Source organism: Oncorhynchus kisutch, linkage group LG10 (assembly GCF_002021735.2).
Source record: "Oncorhynchus kisutch isolate 150728-3 linkage group LG10, Okis_V2, whole genome shotgun sequence".
NCBI lineage: Eukaryota > Metazoa > Chordata > Actinopteri > Salmoniformes > Salmonidae > Oncorhynchus > Oncorhynchus kisutch.
Genome location: NC_034183.2, coordinates 21,451,273 through 21,469,082, shown reverse-complemented (window position 1 = coordinate 21,469,082; position 17,810 = coordinate 21,451,273). Strand labels below are relative to the sequence as shown.

Genomic DNA, 17,810 nt, shown 5'->3' with positions numbered 1-17,810 from the left:
GCTAATAGAGGGAGCCAACCCCCAGCAGAAAGAAGCCCTGGGCATCATGACTCCAGACTACTACTACTACCTGAACCAGTCAGGGACATACAAAGTGGACGGAACCAACGACAGCAAGGACTTTCAGGAGACAATGGTACTTTACTCCATCAGGGATTAAAACATATAGTACACTTTTTTCACAGAAGCTCTGGGAGCAAAATGACACTTCCGGTTTACACTACCGGTCAAAAGTTTGGGATCACTTAAAAATGTCCTTGTTTTCCATGAAAACATACATGAAATGAGTTGCAAAATGAATAGGAAAAATAGTAAAGACGTTGACAAAATTATAAATAATGATTTTTATAAATGACTGCTTCTTCCCTAAATAGTTCTTGCATAGTTTGGAGCTGTGCTTTGGGTCATTGTCCTGTTGTAGGAGGAAATTGGCTCCAATTAAGCACCATCCACAGGGTATGGCATGGCGATGAAAAATGGAGTGATAGCCTTCCTTCTTCAAGATCCCTTTTACCCTGTACAAATCTCCCACTTTACCACCATCAAAGCACCCCCAGACCATCACATTGCATCCACCATGCTTGACAGATGGCGTCAAGCACTGCGTCTCACGAATGTTCTTCTTTGTGATCCGAACACCTCAAACTTAGATTCACCTGTCCATAACAATTTTTTCCAATCTTCCTCTGTCCAGTGTCTGTGTTCTTTTGTCCATCTCAATCTTGTATTTCTATCTGAGATATGGGTTTTTCTTTGCAACTCTGCCTAGAAGGCCAGCATCCCGGAGTCGCCTCTTCACTGTTGACGTTAAGACTGGTGTTTTGCGGGTACTATTTAATGAAGCTGCCAGTTGAGGACTTGTCTGTTTCTCAAACTAGACACTCTAATGTACTTGTCCTCTTGCTCAGTTGTGCACCGGGGCCTCTGATAGGTGAGAATTGTCTGTTAATTGAATGATTAGAATATTCCGCCCTGAAACATGTAATTGTATGGAATTGATTAGAATGTATCAAATCATAATCAATAAATGTGTAGTCCTAGTCAGAATTAGGGTAAAACAATATGTCTTTATGGTATTTTAAACACAGACTGTCTGAGCTTGGTGCCGACCTGACTAGAGATTTGGGAGAGAACGGGGAGTACGTCTCAAGGACAAGGTCACTATCTCTGTCGGTTGAGTAGTCAGACAGACAGTGTGTGCGTAGCAGGACATGTGTGTATGTACAGTGTATGGCTGTGTGAATGTGTGGGCGTGAGAAGTCAGTATAAAATGAATTGTTTTGTATTTTTGACTTCAGAACGTTCCATGAATAAACCTTTTTGACTATTTTAGCTGGACCTCCGTCTGTTTCAATCGACCAGGATCTTACAAATTCTGGTTTGCAGACTGAGAGTAATATAATTAAATTGGATGATGTACCTGGAGAACGTAATTCTCTTATAAGCCTCCCGCTCCTCTTTCTATTCTGGTTAGCGCCAGTTTGCGCTGTTCTGTGAAGGGAGTAGTACACAGTGTTGTACGAGATCTTCAGTTGTTTCTTGCCAATTTATCGCATGGAATAGCCTTCATTTCTCAGAACAAGAATAGACCAACGAGTTTCAGAAGAAAGTCCTTTGTTTCTGGTCATTTTGAGCCTGTAATCGAGCCCACAAATGCTGATGCTCCAGATACTTGAGGACGTCATCCCCACAGTGACTGTACGTACATACCCCAACCAGAAGCCATGGATTGCAGGCAACATTCGCACTGAGCTAAAGCTGCCGCTTTCAAGGTGCGGGACTCTAACCCAGAAGCTTACAAGAAATCCTGCTATGCCCTGCGACGTACCATCAAACAGGCAAAGCGTCAATACAGGGCTAAGATTGAATCATACTACACCGGCTCCGACGCTCGTCTTATGTGGCAGGGCTTGCAAACTATTACAGACTACAAAGGGAAGCAGAACCGCGAGCTGTCCAGTGATACGAGCCTATCAGACGAGCTAAATCACTTCTATGCTCGCTTCGAGGCAAGCAACACACTAAGGCATGCATGAGAGCATCAGCTGTTTCGGACGACTGTGTGATCACACTCTCCATAGCCAACGTGAGTAAGACCTTTAAGCAGGTCAACATACACAAGGCTGCGGGGCCAGACGGATTACCAGGACGTGTGCTCGTGGCATGTGCTGACCAACTGGCAGGTGTCTTCACTGACATTTTCAACATGCCCCTGATTGAGTCTGTAATACCAACATGTTTCAAGCAGACCACCATAGTCCCTGTGCCCAAGAACACAAAGGCAACCTGACTAAATGACTACAGACCCGTAGCACTCACGTCCATAGCCATGAAGTGCTTTGAAATGCTGGTAATAGCTCACATCAAAACCATTATCCCAGAAACCCTATATCCACTCCAATTTGCATACCGCCCAAACAGATCCACAGATGACGCAATCTCTATTGCACTCCACACTGCACTTTCCCACCTGGACAAAAGGAACACTTATGTGAGAATGCTATTCATTGACTACAGCTCAGCGTTCAACACCATAGTACCCTCAAAGCTCATCACTAAGTTAAGGATCCTGGGACTAAACACCTCCCTCTGCAACTGGATCCTGGACTTCCTGACAGGCCGCCCCCAGGTGGTGAGGGTAGGTAGCAACACATCTGCCACGTTGATCCTCAACACTGGAGACCCCAGGAGTGCGTGCTCAGTCCCCCCCTGTACTCCCTGTTCACCCACGACTACATGGCCAGGCACGACACAACAGTGGTAGGCCTGATCACCGACAATGACGAGACAGCCTATAGGGATGAGGTCAGAGACCTGGCCGGGTGGTGCCAGAATAACAACCTATCCCTCAACATAACCAAGACTAACGAGATGATTGTGGACTAAATTAAAAGGAGGTCCGAGCATGCCCCCATTCTCATCGATGGGGCTGGAGTGGAGCAGGCTGAAAGCTTCAAGTTCCTTGGTGTCTACATCACCAAAAAACTAGAATGGTCCAAACACACCAAGACGGTCGTGAAGAGGGCACGACAAAGCCTACTCGCCCTCAGGAAACTAAAAGGATTTGGCATGAGTCCTGAGATCCTCAAAAGGTTCTACAGCTGCCACATCGAAAGCATCCTGACTGGTTGCATCACTGCCTGGTACGGCAAATGCTCGGCCTCTGACCGCAAGGCACTATACGGACCAGTACATCACTGGGGCTAAGCTGCCTGCCATCCAGGACCTCTACACCAGGCGGTGTCAGAGGTAGGCCCTAAAAATTGTCAAAGACCCCAGCCACCCCAGTCCTAGACTGTTCTCTCTACTGCTGCATGGCAAGCGGTACCGGAGTGCCAAGTCTTGGACGAAAAGGCTTCTCAACAGTTTTTACCCCCAAGCCATAAGACTCCTGTACAGGTAATCAAATGGCTACCCGGACTATTTACATTGTGTGCAAATTGCATCTGTTTATCATATATGCATAGTTACTTTAACTATACATTCATGCACATACTACCTCAATTGCCCCGACCAACCAGTGCTCCCGCACATTGGCTAACCAGGCTATCTGCATTGTGTCCCGCCACCCACCACCCACCAACTGTGCAGCCGTCTTCATCGAACGGGCCAAAGCTTTCGACTCTGTCAATCATCATATTCTTATCGGCAGACTCAGTAGCCTCGGTTTTTCGAATGACTGCCTTTCCTGGTTCACCAACTACTTTACAGACAGAGTTCAGTGTGTCAAATCGGAGGGCATGTTGTCCGGTCCTCTGGCAGTCTCTATGGGGGTGCCACAGGGTTCAATTCTCGGGCCGACTCTTTTCTCTATATATATCAATGATGTTGCTCTTGCTGCGGGCTATTCCCTGATCCACCTCTACGCAGACGACACCATTCTGTATACTTCTGGCCCTTCCTTGGACACTGTGCTATCTAACCTCCAAACGAGCTTCAATGCCATACAACACTCCTTCTGTGGGCTCCAACTGCTCTTAAACGCTATTAAAACACTGCTATGCTTTATCTTGGCCAGGTCGCAGTTGTAAATGAGAACTTGTTCTCAACTAGCCTACCTGGTTAAATAAAGGTGAAATAAATAAAAAAAGTACAAATTTTTAACTATTTTACGCTACTGCTACTCTCTGTCCATCATATATGCATAGTCACTTTAACCATATCTACATGTACATTCTACCTCAATCAGCCTGACTAACCGGTGTCTGTATGTAGCCTTTCTACTTTTATAGCCTCGCAACTGTTTTTCACTGTCTTTTTACTGTTGTTTTTATTTATTTACTTACCTATTGTTCACCTAATACCTTTTTTGCACTATTGGTTAGAGCCTGTAAGTAAGCCTTTCACTGTAAGGTATTGTTGTATTCGGCACACGTGACAAATAAACTTTGATTTGATTTGACTAATCAACTAGTATAAAGAAGGCCAGTTTTATTGCTTCTTTAATCAGAACAACAGCTTTCAGCTATGCAAACATAATTGAAAAAGGGTTTTCTAATGATCAATTTGCCTTTTAAAATTTGGATTAGCTAACACAAAGTGCCATTGGAACACAGGAGTGATGGTTGCTCTTCAACCACTGTGATTATTATTATTCGACCATGCTGGCCATCTATGAACATTTGAACATCTTGGCCATGTTTTGTTATAATCTCCACCCAGCACAGCCAGAAGAGGACTGGCCACCCCTCATAGCCCCGTTCCTCTCTAGGTTTCTTCCTAGGTTCTGGCCTTTCTATGGAGTTTTTCCTAGCCACTGTGCTTCTACACCTGTATTGCTTGCTGTTTGGGTTTTAAGGATGGGTTTCTGTACAGCACTTAGTGACATCAGCTGATGTAAGAAGGTCTTTATAAATACATTTGATTTGATTTGATTTGCTGATCATGGGCCTCTGTATGCCTATGTAGATATACACCTGTCAGCAACGGAGCTACCACACCCGTTGCTGACAGGTGTATAAAATTGAGCGCACAGCCATGTAGTCTCCATATACAAACATTGGGGTGGCAGGTAGCCTAGTGGTTTGAGCATTAGACCAGTAACCGATAGGTTGCTGGATCGAATCCCTGAGCTGACAAGGTAAAAATGTGTTGTCCTGTCCCTGAACAAGGCAGTTAAACCACTGTTCCCTGGTAGGCTGTCATTGTAAAATAAGAATTTGTTCTTAACTGACTTGCCTGGTTAAAAAAAAAAAAAAATTTTAAAAATCAGCTGTTTCCAGCTACAATTGTCATTTGCACTCTATTTCTGATCAATTTGATGTTATTTTAATGGACAAAAACAAAAAACAAGGACATTTCTAAGTGACCCCAAACTTTTGAACGATAGTGTATATTCGTAACACAGGCTTATAATTTGCAAAATATACTGTTCTGCTGCGTATTCTTCCATCATATTCCCTCAGTCCCAATTCTAGATGTTGTTGTGTGTTGTCTGGACCAGGAGTAATGCCTGTCTGTTGTATTCTGTCCACAGGAAGCCATGCATGTGATTGGGATCCCAGTGGCCCACCAGGCTCAGGCGCTGCAGATCATAGCAGGAATCCTGCACCTTGGAAACATCAGCTTCATAGAGGCAGGCAACTATGGCAAGGTGGAGAGCACTGACTGTGAGTGGGAGACATGAGAACGTGCAGACATGCATAATACATTTGTAAATGTCCCCAGTGAAGATGGAAAAACACATTGGAGACATTGGGGATAGTAGCTCAAGCAATTTGCCATTATGTAGACAAATGTATTTATTTGTCATGTGTTGTGTTATGTTCTGTTTGTATTTTCTCCCTCCCAGTGCTTGCCTTCCCTGCCTATCTGCTGGGCGTTGACCCAACGCGTCTGCAAGACAAACTGACCAGCAGAAAGATGGACTCGAAGTGGGGTGGAAAGTCTGAATCCATCGATGTGACTCTTAACCAGGAACAAGCCACCTACACCCGCGACGCCCTGGCTAAGGCCCTTTATACACGGCTCTTTGACTACCTGGTGGAGGTTAGGGACATCTACTATAAACTGCAATGATACACACAGAGACATAAATACAGTAACGACACGTCCGTTTCATACTAACTAATTATCCCCCTACCAGGCCATAAACAAAGCCATACAGAAACCTGAGGAAGAATACAGCATCGGCGTTCTTGACATATATGGCTTTGAGATATTCCAGGTAAATCAAATATGAAATCAATAGAAATGTACATCTCTGATGGGATAACGAGACAAAACACAGGTATGATGATAATATGTTGTAACATTGTCTCTAACCTGGATGTGTTCCTCTGACAGAGGAATGGGTTTGAGCAATTCTGCATCAACTTTGTCAACGAGAAGCTACAGCAGATATTTATTGAGTTGACACTGAAGGCTGAACAGGTACAAACCACTCTCAAACATCAACACTTTTCATTTCTTTAAGCGGAGTCTTGGATGTTGTTTAATAGTTATATTGGCATTGTCTATCTCCCTGTGTTTCTCCCAGGAAGAGTATGTTCAGGAAGGCATCAAGTGGACACCAATTGAGTATTTCAACAACAAGGTTGTTTGTGACCTCATCGAGAATAAGTTGGTAAGCTCAAAATTATACAATATCTCCTCAACTGTGTCTACAGTCACATCCAAAATGATTGGCACCCTTAATAAAGATGAGCAAAAAAGACTATCAAATACAGTACCAGTCAAAGTTTGGTCAACCCTACTCATTCAATGGTTTTTCTTTAATTTTTCCTATTTTCTACATTGTAGAATAATAGTGAAGACATCAAAACTATGAAATAGCACACATGGAATCATGTAGTATCCCCCCAAAAAGTTAAACAAATCAAAATATATTGTATATTTGAGATTCTTCAAAGTTGCCACCCTTTGCTTTGATGACAGCTTTGCACACTCTTGGCATTCTCAGATTCACCTGGAATGCTTTTCCAACTGTCTTGAAGGAGTTCCCACATATGCTCAGCATTATTTTGCTGCTTTTCTTTCACTCTGCGGTTCAACTCATCCCAAACCATCTCAATTGGGTTGAGGTCAGGTGATTGTGGAGGCCAGGTCATCTGATGCAGCACTCCATCACTCTCCTTCTTGGTCAAATAGCCCTTATACAGCCTGGAGGTGTGGTGGGTCATTGTCCTGTTGAAAAACAAATGATGGTCCCACTAAGCACAAACTAGATGGGATGGCATATTGTTGCAGAATGCTGTGGAAGCCATGCTGGTTAAATGTGCCTTGAATTCTAAATAAATCATAGATAGTGTCACCAGTAAAGCACCCCCACACCATCACACCACCTCTTCCATGCTTCACAGTGGGAACCACACATGTGGAACCACACATCATCATCCGTTCACCTACTCCGCGTCTCACAAAGACACAGCGGTTGGAACCAAAAATCTCAAATTTGGACTCATCAGACCAAAGGACAGATTTCCACCCGTCTAATGTCCATTGTTTGTGTTTCTTTGCCCAAGCATGTCTCTTATTATTATTGTTGTCCTTTAGAAGTGGTTTCTTTGTAACAATTCGACCATGAAGGCCTGATTCACGTAGTCTACAGATGATGTTGAGATGTGTCTGGTACTTGAACACTGTGAAGCATTTATTTGGGCTGCAATCTGAGGTGCAGTTAACTCTAATGAACTTATCCTCTTCCTTTCCTGGGGCGGTCCTCATGAGAGCCAGTTTCCTCATAGCGCTTGATGGTTTTTGCTACTGCAGTTGAAAAAACTTTAAAAGTTCTTGAAATGTTCCGTATTGACTGATCTTCATGTCTTAAAGTAATGATGGACTGTTGTTTCTCTTTGCTTATTTGAGCTGTTCTTGCCATAATATAGACTTGGTCTTTTACCAAATAGGGCTATCTTCTGTATACCACCCCTACCTTGTCACAACACAACTGATTGGCTCAAATGCATTAAGAAGGAAAGACATTTTTACAAGGCACACCTGTTAATTGAAATGCATTCCAGGTGACTACCTCATGAAACTGGTTGAGAGAATGCCAATAATGTGCAAAGCTGTCATCAAGGCAAAGAGTAGCTACTTTGAAGAATCTCAAATATAAAATATATTTGTATTTGTTTTACACTTTTTTGGTTACTACATAATTCCAAACGTGTTATTTTATAGTTTTGATATCTTCACTATTATTCTACAATGTAGAACATAATAAAAATAAAGAAGAACCCTTGAATGAGTAGGTGTGTCCAAACTTTTGACTGGTACTGTAAATAATGATTTTATACTAATAAATGCTCAAATAAAAATATTTAGTTTAACAAGTGATACAAACATTTTTAAAAAGATAGGTGTCAACATTTTTGGCAACCCTGTTTTCAATACTTTGTGCAAACCTCCCCTTTACGCGGATGTAGCCTTTTCCTATAATATTTTATGAGATTGAAGATCACATTGGGAGGGATCTTAAACCATTCCTCCACACAGAATATTTCCAGATCCTTGATATCTTTCGGTCTGTGCAAACACCGCTCTATTTTCGTCTCATCTGACCATTTTTTGCTAAACTTTATCAATGTTGCCAATCAATTTGGATGTGTCTGTATATTCTATTAGTGGCTACCACTCTAAATGTCTAACAATCCCTCCCCTCCAGAACCCGCCAGGCATCATGAGTGTGCTGGATGATGTGTGTGCCACCATGCATGCCAAGGGTGAGGGGGCAGACGGCACCCTGCTCCAGAAGCTCTCGGCGGCGGTGGGCACACACGAACACTTCAACAGCTGGAACTCGGGCTTCGTCATCCACCACTATGCAGGCAAGGTGAGTACCAGGAGAAGACAAGAGTTTTAAACTCAAAACTGATTTAAGTAAACACTTCATGTGAGTAGACATATGGGTGATGTGTGAAGGTTGCTGTGAATTTTAAGACTTACACATAATGCATTATCTGTCACCTCAGGTCTCCTACGAAATAAACGGCTTCTGTGAGAGAAACCGGGATGTGCTTTTTACTGACCTTATTGAACTGATGCAGAGCAGCGAACAGTATGTATTCCACTATCTTTACCTGAACTGACACATCCCAGTAAGCAAAATGACTTTGAACGACATCTTTTAGACCTCTTTTCCAGACTTGGATGTCAGGTTCATTTTATGTGCTGAACGAATGGTGAAAATGCATATTTTCTTCACGTCGATAATACAATTCATGGACATCGAAAATACATATTTTCTAGACGTCGAAAACACATATTTTCCGGATGTCAAAAACACATATTTTCTGGACGTTGAAAATACGTACAGTATTTTCCTGATGTTGAAATCAGGTGCATTTTAGGTGCTGAATGAAAGGTGAAAATATGTATTTTTCGGACGTCAAAAATACTTACTAATACGTATTTTTTCGGTCATTGATTCTATGGCCAAATTTCTCAATGACATAAACATTATATCACAATAATAATTTTTCAAGCCTCTTAATATAGGAAAGAGGAGCCAACTGAAGAGTGCAACATAATATTTATTATTGCTCCCTAGTGATGGGACGATTGATACCGGAGCTCCGACACTCCGATGCAGTTTTCGAAGCACTTCTGATTCGACACAACGTAGCGATGCTTGTAACAAAGTAACAACACCACCTGATGATGACGTTCCAAGCTTCAGATGTTACACTACCATCTGACAAGTGTCGGAACTCAGAACTGAAGGTGCTGACCTTTGCTGGAAGCTTTTAGTATTTATCTAGCTAGATATTTCATATTTGTGTTGTTTGCTCTATAACCTATTCGTTTATACGCCACCGTGATATACAATAAGACCGTAACAACAAAAAGACAACAGTCACACAGTGGCCGAATAAATTCAACTGCACATACATTTGTTTAACACAAAACCGGACAGCAACATCTGTCCGGTGTAGTCCACAAAGCAAGTATTGCATTAACAGACAGTTACTGTATATTGCCTGCAGTACTGTCAAGCAAGTTCATGTTTTTGACAGTTTACTAAACAACTACTGATTTAGAACCACAGAGTTAAATGAAATGCATTGAAAACTAACTTAAAGATAACAAAAACAATGTAGTCCCAATCAATGTTGCAAAATATCATGTGGCTGTCCATGGTACTGATTTCTGTGTGTGCGTGCTTGCTCACGCAAGTGAAAAACTAAAAGTTGAATCCCAATGCCATCCTCCTCTCTTTCATGACTCTGCCATTCAGTACACTTTTAGTTTTTGTTTTCATAGGCTACCTAGTTAAAATGCTTGCAAGCCTAACTTAATGTGAAAAGCAATTCAATATGATCCTCCATCTTGTCCCCACAGTGCCTTCATCCGCAGCCTCTTCCCTGAAAACCTCAACACAGACAAGAAGAGCAGGCCCACCACTGCTAGCTGTAAGATCAAGGTAACAGTCCCCACTCTACTACTGTACCAGAACTATGGTTCAGTAGCTGAGTGTAACAGCACTCACAAAGATTTCAGCTTATCAGTACGTGGTGGTACATCCATCCCTTATGTTCTCTCTGCAGAAACAAGCCAATGATCTGGTGAACACGTTGATGAAGTGCACCCCCCACTATATCCGATGTATCAAACCCAACGAGACTAAGAGACCCAAGGACTGGGAAGAGAGTCGGTGTGTCCCTATAACACCCCCTAACAGACATCATATACAATAGCAGATTATTTAGGGATTTCAGAAGAATTCAGAAACATTAATTGGAACATTAAGAATTGGAACATTAGAACATAGGTGATATTGAACCTGTGTGTGTGTGTGTGTGTGTGTGTGTGTGTGTGTGTGTGTGTGTGTGTGTGTGTGTGTGTGTGTGTGTGTGTGTGTGTGTGTGTGTGTGTGTGTGTGTGTGTGTGTGTGTGTGTGTGTGTGTGTGTGTTTAGGGCGAAGCACCAGGTGGAGTACCTTGGGCTGCGGGAGAATATCCGTGTACGTCGAGCCGGCTACGCCTACCGCAGAGTCTTCAATAAGTTCCTACAGAGGTGAGTCTTACTTACTCTTAGGTGTGTGTCCTTCAGTGTTTGCTGGGTGTCGTTCAGTGTCTGCTGGGTGTCCTCTCAGTGTGTGTGGGGGGATGGAGAGTCTACTGTATGTTCTACCCAGTACCTGACTCACTGTGTTTGGCCTACAGGTACGCCATCCTGACGGCAGAGACGTGGCCGTGCTGGCGGGGGGGAGAGCAGCAGGGGGTCCTGCATCTCCTCCGCTCTGTCAACATGGACACAGACCAGTACCAGATGGGACGCTCCAAGGTCTTTGTCAAGGCCCCAGAGTCGGTAGGGGCCCATATACTGTAGTTCTCCCTGGGAAAAGTGCTGTTTCATTCATCTCAATGGGAGTTCCCGGGTTTAAGGGTGAATAAATTAACTGTATTAAAAGGTGTGAGGTATTACACTACAAAATAGTTTATTTGAGCTAAGCATTCCCTCTTCCCTCCGTCTCCTCTAGCTCTTCCTATTGGAGGAGATGCGGGAGAGGAAATTCGACACGTTCGCCAGGACCATCCAGAAGGCCTGGAGGAAGTACATCGCCAGGCGGAAATATGAACAGATGAGGGAAGATGGTGAGTGTGTCAATGATCCTGGAGTCACGTTCCTCATAAGGAGTAGACCAAGATGCAGCGTAGTATGTTTCCATCCTTTATTTTGGAATAGAAAACTTCAAAGAACAAAACAACAAAGCGAACAACCGAAACGTGAAGCTATAATAATGCTCACAGGCAACTATACATAGACAAGATCCCACAAAGTACAATGGGGAAATGGCTACCTAAATATGATCCCCAATCAGAGACAACGATAAACAGCTGCCTCTGATTGGGAACCATACCAGGCCAACATAGATATACAATTCCCCTAGATAACCCACCCTTAATCACACCCCGACCTAACCAACATAGAAAATATACAGCTCTCTATGGTCAGGGTGTGACACCTGGAGAAGTGTGGGGATGGAACAAGAAAGAAAAATGATTATACATAAATCAATTTGGATATACAGCAATGAATCTGCCCTCAGAGGGTCTTAACATTCCCAGGAACTCTCTCTCCCATGTTGTCCCCAGCTTCAGACATCCTGTATAACTCTAAGGAGCGGAGGAGGAACAGCATCAACAGGAACTTTGTAGGAGACTATCTGGGACTGGAGCAGAGGCCTGAGCTCAGACAGTTCCTGGCCAAGAGGGAGCGAGTCGACTTCGCAGACTCTGTCAACAAGTTTGACCGCAGGTTCAAGGTGAGCATACCACTTCCTCCACCACAGAGTGGTGAGGAAAACCGAGCCAATGCCGGGGTTAACAGCACAGCACGGGGTTGACTTCTTACTTCTTCCATTTATACCCACTCACTCTCTTCCATTATCTCTCTCTCCAGTCCATCAAGAGGGACCTCATTCTGTCTCCCAAAGGCATCTACCTCATAGGCAGAGAGAAGGTGAAGAAGGGTCCAGAGAAGGGACAGATAAAGGAGGTGTTAAAAAGGAAGCTGGAGTTTGAGAGTATCCACTCTATCTCTCTCAGGTAAAGCTTTTTTCTCACTGCTGAAGTTAGATCAGCATGTAACAGTGCAGTGTGATGTCATCTCCAGGCAGTGTCAATGGGAGTTTTTGTGGTTAGTGTGGTTAATGATAAAACAGGAACTGATAACACAGGATCTTTTTAAACTCTGCATTGTGCAATTATATCACCGCCTGTGTGGGTATGACACTTCTTCTACCAATGGCAATCCCGTAAAACTCTAAATGTATATATTTCTCCCTCTCCCTGTAGTATGAGACAGGATGATTTCTTCATCGTGCATGAGACTCAGTATGATAGTCTGCTAGAGTCCAACTTCAAGACTGAGTTCCTCAGCTTGCTCTGTAAGCGCTATGAAGAGGTGACCAAGAACAAGCTGTCTCTCTCCTTCAATGACAGGTAGGACTACACACATACTGGATAGCGAAATCCTTGCTGTATGACTTCATGGTTTAGTGGATTGGATTAACTTTGGATAAAAGCATCTAGTAAAATCATCCGCCGTTGTGGCTCTCTGTAGGCTGGAGTTCCGGGTGAAGAAGGAGGGCTGGGGAGGAGGGGGCACCCGTGTTGTGGTGTTCCAGAGGGGACAGGGGGACCTGGCAGAGATCAAACCAGCTGGAAAGACCCTCACCATCACGGTGGGAGATGGCCTGCCCAAGACCTCCAGTGAGTAACAGGAAGAGAGAGAAGCACATGCAGAAGGAGAAAAGAGAGAGACATACTGTAGATACAGATGGACGTGTATATCTATAGAATACTCAGGCTGACTTGATATATAACATATATTATTTTTCCTAATACGTCATCCTTTAAAACTCAACATGTTTATTTTGTCAGAGCCCACCAAGAAGGGAGCGCTACAGATCCGTGCAGGCGGCAGGAGTCAGCCTCCCAGTAGAGGTAAACTCATGAATCTGTTCAGACATGTTCCTACATCATCGGCAACAATCACTCCATGAACATGGACTTGCAATCCTTACTACTGTGTACCACCACCATGATAATTATGTTGAGTTATTAGTGTATGAATGGATGTACTGTATGTCTGTCTTGTGTTTACCTTGTATCTCTGTTCCTCTTCTTTGACTAGGGTCCCAGAATGGTGCACCCAGAGGTAGAGGTGCTCCACCGCCCCAGCAGCACACCTATACCTCCCAGAAACAGAACCGCCCCCCCAGCGCCGTCCTCCCTAAACTGGGCTCCCAGAATCCCAGACGAGGCCCGGCTCAGACTCAGACTAAACAGGGGAACCTGGACTTCCTCAACGTGCCTGACCAGGGCGTGTCTGGGTGAGCTGAATAAACTGAGCATACATTGGGCATTCACAAAAATATACTATCTAAAGTGAAGGATAGAACTTGAGCTCTCATCTCTCTCCCAGTATATCTCATCCCTTTATACCTCTCTTCAGAATGCAGAGGAGGAGGAGTATCAGCAGCCAGCGGCCACCCCCGGCCCCATCCAGCCGGTCCAGGGCCCAGCCCCGCCCCATGGGCCCACGTTGCCGGGCGTTGTACCAGTACGCTGGCCAGGACACCGATGAGCTCAGCTTCGACGCCAATGATGTCATCGACCTGCTCAATGAAGGTACACGTTGGGAGGCAATAGAATAGCACTCAATTGTTTATTTGTGAAAAAAGAAACGGTGTCCATTCGGAACAAAGGAAAGGGGAAGAAAGAGGAGACTAGAGCACCAACTGGGGTGTTTTACGCTTGGCACTAGTACACCACTGCTGTAATGCTTGGCACTAGTACACCACTGCTGTAATGCTTGGCACTAGTACACCACTGCTGTAATGTTTTGCACTAGTACACCACTGCTGTAATGCTTGGCACTAGTACACCACTGCTGTGATGTTTGGCACTAGTACACCACTGCTGTAATGCTTGGCACTAGTACACCACTGCTGTAATGTTTGGCACTAGTACACCACTGCTGTAATGCTTGGCACTAGTACACCACTGCTGTAATGTTTGACACTAGAACACCACTGCTGTCATGTTTGGCACTAGTACACCACTGCTGTAATGCTTGGCACTAGTACACCACTGCTGTAATGTTTGACACTAGAACACCACTGCTGTAATGTTTGGCACTAGTACACCACTGCTGTAATGCTTGGCACTAGTACACCACTGCTGTAATGTTTGACACTAGAACACCACTGCTGTAATGTTTGGCACTAGTACACCACTGCTGTAATGTTTGACACTAGAACACCACTGCTGTAATGCTTGGCACGAGTACACCACTGCTGTAATGTTTGACACTAGAACACCACTGCTGTAATGCTTGGCACTAGTACACCACTGCTGTAATGTTTGACACTAGTACACCACTGCTGTAATGTTTGGCACTAGTACACCACTGCTGTAATGCTTGGCACTAGTACACCACTGCTGTAATGTTTGACACTAGAACACCACTGCTGTAATGCTTGGCACTAGTACACCACTGCTGTAATGCTTGGCACTAGTACACCACTGCTGTAATGTTTGACACTAGAACACCACTGCTGTAATGCTTGGCACTAGTACACCACTGCTGTAATGTTTGGCACTAGTACACCACTGCTGTAATGCTTGGCACTAGTACACCACTGCTGTAATGTTTGACACTAGAACACCACTGCTGTAATGTTTGACACTAGAACACCACTGCTGTAATGCTTGGCACTAGTACACCACTGCTGTAATGTTTGACACTAGAACACCACTGCTGTAATGCTTGGCACTAGTACACCACTGCTGTAATGTTTGACACTAGAACACCACTGCTGTAATGTTTGGCACTAGTACACCACTGCTGTAATGCTTGGCACTAGTACACCACTGCTGTAATGCTTGGCACTAGAACACCACTGCTGTAATGCTTGGCACTAGTACACCACTGCTGTAATGCTTGGCACTAGTACACCACTGCTGTAATGCTTGGCACTAGTACACCACTGCTGTAATGCTTGGCACTAGTACACCACTGCTGTAATGCTTGGCACTAGTACACCATTGCTGAAAGGTTACCTTTCCCTTGCAGATGCATCAGGCTGGTGGAGGGGCAGGTTTCGTGGCAAGGAGGGCCTCTTCCCTGGGAACTATGTGGAGAAAATATGATGACTGCCTGTTCTGTGCCCGAAAAGTTGTATGGCATAACGATCCACTGTAAAGCAATGGTGAATTGCATGTGAGCCAAACAGTAATATCTGATTCACAAGCGTTTCAACAGGATCGTCATGTTGACACCAGTGCTTTGTATTATCTGCACAACAATATCAGTACAGAGAAAGAAACATGTTGAAAAGCTATCTGAAACAGAAGACTGTGCCTTTTTTAGTTTTCATTTATATTATATCGTCAGCCATAACTGATTTAACTGGGCCTTATTCCAGTTTCACAAAGAGGACTTTGATGCAAAGCTTTGAGGTGCTAACGCAAAAGAAGATGCAATGATTTTATGCACATACATTTTTTTTTTGTGATATCAAATGTAGGGCCATCAAGTGTCAATAAAATCCTCCCAAAAGTCCATATTTTCTATTCAAGTAAATACTACCTGTAAGCAACCAGTAGGAGGTACTGTTGCACCATTTCCATGTCTTCAACTCTTGCAAATGCTCTGAAAATGAAAGGTTGACTGATGTATGATAATATACATGAGTCTTTGGTGTTATAAGCTTCTTTCTGCTTTGTTGGATTCATTACAAAACTAGTTTATGGACTTCTTTTATAACTGTTGTAAAATAACTTGAAATTAACAAATTAACAGAGAATTTCTATTTTGTGCCCAGTGACAGTGGTCACAATAAAGAAATATTTTCTATAAGCGCAATTGATTGATACACTGTTTGCATCATCATTGGCATCATGTGTAACTAAATTGAACTTGATGCTTTAAGACCACCTCATTCTTACATCATGTTAGCGATGTGTGATGAACCCTAGAATGCATCCTTGTTCGAAGTGTCGTAAACCTGTACGAATGCTGTTTTCATTATGGCTATGAATAATGTGTCACCTTGAATTGGTAGCCTAATGATTCCTACAGGTGGTTGTGAATGACAGGTGGACAAAAGAGGATGCAGCGCAGCAGATTATTCTCCAGCTGGGAACACTGGTCCAACAGGTGAACCGTGAATACAACTGGGAGCTTCACGTGTTCAAAATTGAAATGCTAATCATTTACAATGGTCAATGTGTGGCTGCAGGTTTATACTATTCATTGGAGCAGTTACTGAAGCATGCAAGTATGTTTTATAAATACATGCCTTGACAATAAAACGACATGTTCTGTTATGAGCAGACTAGATACTTCATGAATACAGCCATACAAATAGTAATGCGTTGCATGTTAAAAACCTCTAAAGGATCCGTCCCTCTTTTTCAATTTTCGACCTAAAATTCCATACCCAAATCTAACGGCCTGTAGCTCGGGAACTGATGCAAGGGTATGCATATTCTTGATAGCATTTGAAAGGAAACACTTTGAAGTTTGTGGAAATGTGAAATTAATGTAGGAGAATATAACACATTAGATCTGGTAAAAGATAATACAAAGAAAAAAACATTTGTATTTTTTTGTATTTTTTCTGTACCATCATCTTTGAAATGCAAGAAGCGCCATAATGTATTATTCCAGCCCAGGTGCAGTTTAGATTTTTGCCACTAGATGGCAGCAGTGTATGTGCAAAGTTTTAGGCTAATCCAATGAACCATTGCATTTCTGTTCAAAATATTGTATCAAGACTGCCCAAATGTACCTAAATGGTTTATTAATAACTTTTCAAGTTCATAACTGTGCACTCTCCTCAAACAATTGCATGGTATTATTTCACTGTAATAGCTACTGTAAATTAGATAGTTCAGTTAGATTAACAAGAGTTCAAGCTTTCTGCCAATATCTGATACGTCTATATCCTGGGAAATGTTATTGTTACTTACAACCTCATGCTAATCGCATTAGCCTACGTTAGCTCAACCTTCCCGTGGGGGACCCACCGATACTGTAGAGGTTTAAACATACATGGTATCCGTAATAACTGAATATTGTCATTAGTACCTGTGGAGACAGGAACATTAGCCATACTGTGTTGATCCTGAACATGATCCCCTGTTTATTCTGATGATCCATAAACAGACCAGTAGCGCTGATCTCAAATATGACCTCATTCCATGGAGCTTTACATCACTGACTCGACTTCTTAACATGAAAATACAACTGTATGATTGTCTGTGCTCTTTGGTCCTCATCTTGCTTCAAACTAGCATTGGCCTAGATTACTTTTTTAATTAATGGCAATATGTGGGGATTAAGTGGGATACAAC

At 43.2% G+C, this 17,810-nt stretch overlaps 1 protein-coding gene across 1 annotated transcript in view; it reads left to right on the top strand.

The window, feature by feature from the left end:
* Positions 1–16,781, top strand: part of LOC109897906 (unconventional myosin-If-like) — a 26,546-nt gene extending 9,765 nt beyond the window's left edge. Inside the window, exons 8-28 of the mRNA XM_031833307.1 lie at positions 2–136; positions 5,477–5,609; positions 5,792–5,988; positions 6,086–6,166; positions 6,286–6,372; positions 6,479–6,565; positions 8,606–8,773; positions 8,913–8,998; positions 10,282–10,363; positions 10,488–10,594; positions 10,858–10,956; positions 11,106–11,250; positions 11,423–11,537; positions 12,039–12,208; positions 12,346–12,491; positions 12,741–12,887; positions 13,009–13,157; positions 13,329–13,391; positions 13,582–13,780; positions 13,903–14,078; positions 15,526–16,781. Coding sequence (XP_031689167.1) covers positions 2–136; positions 5,477–5,609; positions 5,792–5,988; positions 6,086–6,166; positions 6,286–6,372; positions 6,479–6,565; positions 8,606–8,773; positions 8,913–8,998; positions 10,282–10,363; positions 10,488–10,594; positions 10,858–10,956; positions 11,106–11,250; positions 11,423–11,537; positions 12,039–12,208; positions 12,346–12,491; positions 12,741–12,887; positions 13,009–13,157; positions 13,329–13,391; positions 13,582–13,780; positions 13,903–14,078; positions 15,526–15,602 — 2,649 coding nt within the window. The 3' untranslated portion in view covers positions 15,603–16,781. The remainder of the gene's footprint in view (position 1; positions 137–5,476; positions 5,610–5,791; positions 5,989–6,085; positions 6,167–6,285; positions 6,373–6,478; positions 6,566–8,605; positions 8,774–8,912; positions 8,999–10,281; positions 10,364–10,487; positions 10,595–10,857; positions 10,957–11,105; positions 11,251–11,422; positions 11,538–12,038; positions 12,209–12,345; positions 12,492–12,740; positions 12,888–13,008; positions 13,158–13,328; positions 13,392–13,581; positions 13,781–13,902; positions 14,079–15,525) is intronic.
* Positions 16,782–17,810: the final 1,029 nt, after the last annotated feature.